The sequence below is a fragment of the Chrysochloris asiatica genome, unplaced genomic scaffold (genome assembly GCF_000296735.1).
Source record: "Chrysochloris asiatica unplaced genomic scaffold, ChrAsi1.0 scaffold00125, whole genome shotgun sequence".
Classification (NCBI taxonomy): domain Eukaryota; kingdom Metazoa; phylum Chordata; class Mammalia; order Afrosoricida; family Chrysochloridae; genus Chrysochloris; species Chrysochloris asiatica.
The window spans coordinates 8,665,848-8,673,588 of NW_006408643.1; the positions used below are offsets into that span (position 1 = coordinate 8,665,848).

Consider the following 7,741-nt stretch of genomic DNA (forward strand, 5'->3'; position numbering starts at 1 on the left):
TGAATGGATGGAAGGATGGATGGAGGGAAGATAAAGGGATGGAAGGATGGATGGATGGATGGAGGGAAGATGTAGGGATGGAAGGATGCATGGATTGATGGAGGGAAGGTGAATGAATGGAAGGATGCATGGATGGATGGAAGGATGGAAGGGTTAGGTGGGAAAATGCACAGGATGGATGGCTGGCTGTCTATAAGTATGAAATATTAGTGGTCTGCCTCTGACTGAATGGCGGAAGGGCCCTCCCATCTGTACCCCCATACTGAAGGTGGTGGAAGCATTTTCACTGGTAATGTCCAGCCACATAGACTACAAGGTTGAGCAACGAGAGAAAATAAGGAGATGGGGAGACAGGCCAGGTTCCTGGAGCACCTGGGCCTCCAGGGGAAGGCAGCTCATGGCCAAACCATGGCCAGGCATCCCTGGGTTTGGCCACAACTGATACCCCGTGCCTGCCCGGCCGTACAGGTTTTGACACAAAGATCATGAAGAGCTGTGGTAAGATTCACCTGAAGAGGACCAAGCTGGATCATCTGATGAACAGACTGGTGGTCATAGTGAGCGGCATGGGATGACCGGGCGGGGGGAGGGCCAGGAGGGGAGAGACTGGGGCAAGGCACCCTTCCCCCCACCCCAGGCAGGAGCCCTGTCCATGGTCCCCTCTGTTTCCCTCCTTTGCAAAGCCTCAGGCCTCATCCCATGGACGGGTTCCTGATATTCTTTACTACAAACATTTTTTTTTTCCATGAAATAAATTTTGATTCAGACATTTCCCAACATGATAATAACAAACCACTCACACACCCTCCATGGAACTGTTAACTGTCCTTCATGTTTGCCTATTAGGAAGGGGTAGCTCTCAGTGGTAGAATACTTGCCTCCCACCTGGGAGCCCCCGGTTTGAATCCCGGCCAGCGCATCTTGTGCGCCACCTCTACATCTGTCTGTGGAGGCCTGCGTGCTGCCATGACACTAAGAGGGTCGAGGAAGAAAGACCTGCCTGTCTGCTTCCAAAATCAGCCAGTGAAAACCCCAGAGACCCCAACAACCCCTTCAGCCACTGATCACGGGGGTAGTGCATGACCAGGTGGTGGTCGTCCAATCAACTGTTTTATTTTTAAATGATTGAAATTAAAAAAACAAAACAAAAACCCACACACATAAAGGTTCCCTTCCTTCTGGGTCTCCTGGTCCCCTCCTCTGGCCAGAGGTGAGGGTGGGCAGGGGTGTTCCGGTCTTCTCCAGTCCCCGGGTGTCCATGCGGTCCTGCAGTCCCACCCTCTCCATCCCCTCCTTCCTGTAGATTTTCCTGTTCCTGGTGCTGGTCTCCCTGGTGTTGACCCTGGGCTTCCATTACAAGACCAAGGAATTCAAGGACAAACACTACTACATCCCGACCAGCCTCAAGCACACCGACACCATGGAGTCCATCTTCACCTTTTGGGGCTTCCTCATCCTGCTCAGTGTCATGATACCCATGGCGATGTTTATCAGGTAAGTCCCCCAGTGCTCAGATGACACGTGGAAGAAAGGTCTGGCTGTCTCCCTCCAAAAACCTGCACCCAAACCCTGTGGGCTCAGCTTTACCTCAACACACTTGGGGTTGCCGAGAGGCAGAGCCGACTTGAGCTGGTGCATGGTTTTTGTTTTAAATTGCTGGGTGGTGCAAACGGTTCACATCGGTTAATGACACACACAGGGTCACCGTGAGTCGGGGTTCAGCTCGACAGCAGCTGGTTTGGAGGCCGGGCAGTGGGGCCAAGGGAGCAGTGGGCAGGGCCAGGGGTGGCCTGGGTGACCCAGGAGCCTGAGGCTGGCGTAACCGGCGGTGCCCCACAGTGCCGAGTTCATCTACCTGGGGAACAGCATCTTCATCAACTGGGACATGAAGATGTACTACGCGCCGCTGGACATCCCCGCCAAGGCCCGTAGCACCAGCCTCAACGACCAGCTGGGCCAGGTGGAGCACATCTTTTCAGATAAGACGGGCACGCTCACCCAGAACGTCATGACTTTCAAGAGCTGCTGCATCAATGGTTACATCTATGGTGAGGCCCCAGGGACCCCCGGCCCCAGGGATCTAGGTCTGCTCCAGTCAGCCTGGCAGCGAAACACATTGTTAGGTGCCATGAAGTCAATTCCAACCCATAGCAACCCCATGTGACAGCTTCCTTGCCCGTACCCCCAGTCCCCGGGTTACGGAGTTTGGCTTATAAGTCAGCCTTGGAGTTGAATTTGTGTGTAAGTACGGATCATCGCTAACGTCAGTTAGTCAGTCAAACACCTGTGTCTGAGGGTGAGTCAAAAAGTACTGCTTCTGAGGTTCGAGTTCATACAGGCAGGGCCATCTTCCAAACAAGTTCTCTCAGTAATATACTTGTCTTAGTCTTGTTAAGGTACCTTCCAAAAAAACAGGTTCAGTGACAGCAGTGGCCTCTGGGATGATCTGCTAAGCCAGTTAACATTCAAGGCCAAGAGAAGGGTGTGGACATTATTTTGGGGGATTCCAAAGTGGCCATCTTGATTTTCTCAGAAGATACAAGGTGGTCATGGGGACATATTAGGAGGAAGTTTTAAGAAAGTTGAGAATTGCATTGGTGACTAACAGTCCAGGGAAGTTGCACCGAATGATTTTTTTTTCCTGTCACAGCAAGCACCTGCTTACTTTCAAGGGTAGAAGGACCCCTCTTGATTGTGTTGGGAAACCTCACCCATCCCTCCTACAGCCCTGTTCTTGTCCCTTCAGACTTATTTATTTGTCCCCCAAACTCAAAAGAACATTTCAAAATGATTTGAGACCCTTGATTTGAGTCTCTTGGACTTGATGCCCAAACTGCTATTTCGGTGTGATGTAAATCAGAGGGCACAGAAGTCTCTGGGTAAAGGTTGAAGGGATGGAAACACTGCCCTCAGTGTGTAGACCTAGATGAAGAATATGTTGAGCAACAGTAGCTTCCCATGCTGATTTTTAAAAGTTTTCATTCTGAATTATGTGATCGTTTACATGGAAGAACATTAGCTTTCCATTCATCCTATCGTACATCGTTTCATTGCCATGGTTACAATCCCCTCCATGCATCATGCAAGCCTGCCCCTCGGTCGTCAGCACACAGCCCCTCTCCCTCTCTGGGTCTAGAGTCATGTTGATGTTTTTAATAACGGTTGGTATGGAACTAGACACAAGTTTACAAGGCAGATCAGTTTTCCATCCAACATTCTGTACACATGTTGTTTCATCTCATTGACTGTAGGCTCCTCCGTGGAACATCTCCCATCCCACTTCATCCCTGTTTCCTGTTTCCATTTCTCCTTCTTTCCCAACCCTTCTGAACTTTGTCCTTGGGTAAATGCTGCCCTTGTGATTTTGAATGGTTGCTTATTCTACTATTATGGTAGCTCTGTTGTATACATGTCCATTGCTTGGTTGAAAATTGAGCGGGGGTGGGTGGGTGGTGAATTTATTTCCAAACCTATACGTTGACCTAAGGGTCATAGTCTCAGAAATTTCAGCAGTCTCTAGCTGACCAGTAACCTGGTCTTTTTTAATGATTTTGAATTTCACTCCACGTTTTTTCCCTCCTCTATCTAGGACCTTCTAAAATGATCCCTTTCAGAGTAGAGGATAGTGGTTGCCAGGCACCATCTAGTTCTGAGCTCAAGGTTGTGGAGACTGATATCTGAATGACCCATTAGTCCACTGGACTAATGATGTCCATGCATTTTTGTTTGGTTTTTCAACTTTCTTCACACTACTTTCCTCTACACAGGGAGAGACCAATATTTGCACTTTAGATGGCTGCTCATGCCCGCCACCTGAGCCACTTCTCACAAAGAAGGATATAGAAACTGTCTTTGTGGACAATGTTCTGCCAGTAGACCTTGGTATCCCACAAGACCATGGTCCTGAGCCCCCAGCCCAGTGGCTCTTTTCCTCAAAGTGTTTGATTGTTTAAGAAGTGTTCATGATTTTATCCCCGGTATGTTCCACCTGTGCCAAGAAATTTGGAAGACAGCTGTCTGGCCGACTGATTGGAAGAGATCAATGTTTGTGCCCATTTCAAAGAGAGGTGACCCAACGGAATGCGGAAATCATCGGACAATCTCTTTGATATCTCAAGCGAGCAAAGTTTTGCTAAACGTAATACAGAAACGGCTACAATCATACATTGACAGAGAACTTCCAGAGGTTCAAGCTGGATTCAGAAGAGGCCGTGGAACGAGATATCATTGCTGATGTCCGATGGATCTTGGCTGAAAGCAGAGAATATCAGAAGGATGTTTACCTGTGCTTTATTGACTACACAAAGGCTTTCGATTGTGTGGATCATGACAAGCTATGGACAACATTGAGAAGTATGAGTATTCCAGAACACTTAATTGTACTTCTAAGAAATCTGTACCTAGACCAAGAAGCAGTTGTTCGAACAGAACATGGGAACACTGAATGTTTTAAAATTGGGAAAGGTGTGAGACAGGGTTGTATTCTTTCACCATACTTATTCAACCTGTATGCTGAGCAAATAATACGAGAAGCTGGGTTCTATGAAGAAAAACGTGGCATCAGGATTGGAGGAAGACTCATTAACAACCTGCGATATGCAGATGATACAACCTTGATTGCTGAAAGTGAAGAGGACTTGAAACATTTACTTATGAAGATTAAAGAGCACAGCCTTCGATATGGATTACATCTCAATGTCAAGAAAACAAAAATCCTCACCCCTGGACCAATAAACAACATTCTTATCAATGGAGAAAAGATTGAAGTTGTCAAGGCTTTCATTCTTCTTGGATCAACTATCAACACTCAGGGAAGCAACAGTCAAGAGATCAGACGACGTATTGTACTGGGCAAATCTGCTTCACAGGAACTTTTTAAAGTGTTGAAGAGCAGAGATGTCAGCTTGAGGACTAGGATGTGCCTGACCCAGGCCATTGTGTTTTCAATAGCCTCATATGGATGCGAAAGCTGGACAGTGAATAAGGAGGATCGTAGAAGAATTGATGCCTTTGAGTTGTGGTGTTAGAGGAGAATACTGAAAGTGCCATGGACTGCCAAGAGAACCAATAGATCTGTTTTGGAAGAAGTGCAGCCAGAGTGCTCCTTGGACGCCAGGATGGCTAGGCTTCGTCTCTCCTACTTTGGACATATTGTCCGGAGGAAACAGTCACTGGAGAAGGATGTCATGCTGGGTAGGGTGGAGGGTCAGAGAAAAAGAGGAAGACCCCCAACGAGATGGATCAGCCAGGTGGCATCATTGATGGACTCAAGTGTGGCAGCGGTAGTGAGGTTGGCCCAGGATCGAACATTGTTTCGTTCTGCTGTGCATGGGGTCGCTATGAGTCGGTTCCGACTCGATGGCACATGACAACCACAATGTACCACCTGAGGACTAAGGTGCGCCTGATCCAAGCCATGGTATTTTCTATAACCTCATGTGCATGCGAAAGCTGGACAGTGAATAAGGAAGATCATAGAAGAATTGATGCCTTTGAGTTATGGTGTTGGAGGAGAATATTGAAAGTGCCATGGGCTGCCAAAAGAACCGACAGATCTGTGTTGGAAGAAGTGCAACCAGAGTGCTCCTTGGAGGCCAAGATGGACAAACTTCGTCTCATACTTCAGACATATTGTCAGGAGGAGCCAGTCACTGGAGAAGGGTATCATGTCTGGTAAGGTGGAGGGTCAGAGAAAAAGAGGACGACCCCCGATGAGATGGATTGGCCAAGTGGCAGCATCGATGGACTCAAGCGTGGCAACAGTAGTGAGGTTGGCCCAGGCAACCTCGGGCAGTGTTTCATTCTACTGTGCGTAGGGGTCACTATGGGTTGGTACTGACTCAATGTGGCACCCAATAACAACAAATGTTGCACCACATTCATGGATATACTTGCAGCAAACGTCACTTGTTGTTGTTAGGTGCTGTTGAATGGGTTCCAACCTACACACAACAGAAGAAAACAATGCATCCTTTCAGTCTCTGCTACACCTGAGCCCATTGCTGCGGCCACTGTGCCAGTCCATCTCGTTGGGGGGACTTCCTCTTTCTCACTGACCCTCCACTTTCCCAAGGACGTGTCAGAAGGATGAGAGATGAAGTCTCGCCCTCCTGGCTTCTAAGGAGGTTTCTTGCTGTTACTCTTCCAACACAGATTTATTTGTTCTACTGACAGTCCATGGTTCTTGTCAGTAAGTGCTGTGAAGCCAGTTCAGACTCAGTGACCATGTAAAGGGTTTCTGAGGAAGGGCTGGTGGATTTGAACCACCAACCTTGCGGTTAGCATTCCAGTGCTTAGCCTAATAAGTTTTTCAAACACCTTATCTCAAATGCATCAATTCTTCTATGGTCTTCCTTATGCATTGTCCAACTTACCAAATACATTATGAGGTTTTTGAAAATACCATGGCTTGGATCAGGGGCACCTTAGTTCTTAAACTGGCATCTTTGCTCTTCAACACTTCAAAGAGGTCTTGTGCAGCAAATTTGCCCAAGGTAATACGGCGTTGGATTTCTTGACTGCTGCTTCCATGATGAGAGTTGATAGTGGTTCCAAGCAAAATGGAGTCCTTGACAACTTTGGTCTTTTCTCCATTGGTCCAATGGTGAGAATTTTTGTTTTCTTTACACTGAAGTCCAACCCATACTGAAAGCTCTGGCCTTTGATCTTCATCAGTAGGTATTTTAAGTCCTTTTCACTTTCAGCAAGCAAGGTTGTATCATCTGCATATTGCAGGTTGTTAATGAGTCTTCCTCCAACCCTGATGCCACATTCTTTTTCATATAATCCACCTTCTTAAATTATTTGCTCAGCATTCAGGTTGAATTAAGTATGATGAAAGAATACAACCCTGACACACACCTTTACTGATTTTAAATCATTCAGTGTTCCCTTGTTCTGTTTGAACAACTGCCTCTTGGCCTGTGTACAGGTTCCTCATGAGCAAAGTTAAGTGTTCTGGAATACTCATACTTCGTAATGTTGTCCATAGCTTGTCATGATCCACACATTCTAATGCCTTTGCAGCATCGATGGACTCAAGCGTGGCAACAGTAGTGAGGTTGGCCCACGATCGGGCAGTGTTTCCTTCTGCTGTGCATAGGGTCACTATGGGTCACTATGAGTCATTAAAGCACAGGCAAACCTCTTTCTGGTCTTCTTTGCTTTCAGTCAAGAGCCATCGGACATCAGCAATGATATCATCCCTCGTTCCATGTCCTGGTCTGAATCCAGCCTAAACCTCAGGCAGCTCCCCGACAATGTACTGTTACAGCCAGTTTTGAATTATGTTTCACAAGATTTTACTTGCATGTGATGTTAATGATATTGTCCTATATCTGCATTCTGTTGGGTCACCTCTCTTTGGAATGGACACAAACATGGACCTCCCAATCAATTGGCCAGGTAGTTGTCTTCCAAATTTGTTGGCATCGATGAGTGAGTGCCTCCAGTACTGCATCACTTTGTTGAAAGATTTCAATTTGTATTCCATCAGTTCCTGGAGCCTTGTTCTTTGCCAATTCCTTCAGTGGATTTAGGACTTCTTCCTTCAGTACCATTGGCTCTGGATCATATGCTACCTCTTTTTTTTTGTTGTTTTTTTAAGGTTTTTATTGTGGATTGAATGAAAGTTTACAGGGCAGAGCATCAGTTTTACATTCAACAAATCATACACCTTGTTTCATTACAATGATTATAATCCCCTCCATGTACCATCAGTTAACAGTATTTCTCTTGATTC

General features: G+C 46.7%; 1 protein-coding gene across 1 annotated transcript in view; it reads left to right on the plus strand.

Annotated features, from left to right (window-relative positions):
• ATP8B3 (ATPase, aminophospholipid transporter, class I, type 8B, member 3) overlaps positions 1-7,741 on the plus strand; it is a 53,718-nt gene that overhangs the window by 11,057 nt on the left and 34,920 nt on the right. Inside the window, exons 12-14 of the mRNA XM_006869072.1 lie at positions 469-557; positions 1,304-1,494; positions 1,840-2,084. Of these exons, the coding sequence (XP_006869134.1) occupies positions 469-557; positions 1,304-1,494; positions 1,840-2,084 (525 nt within the window). The remainder of the gene's footprint in view (positions 1-468; positions 558-1,303; positions 1,495-1,839; positions 2,085-7,741) is intronic.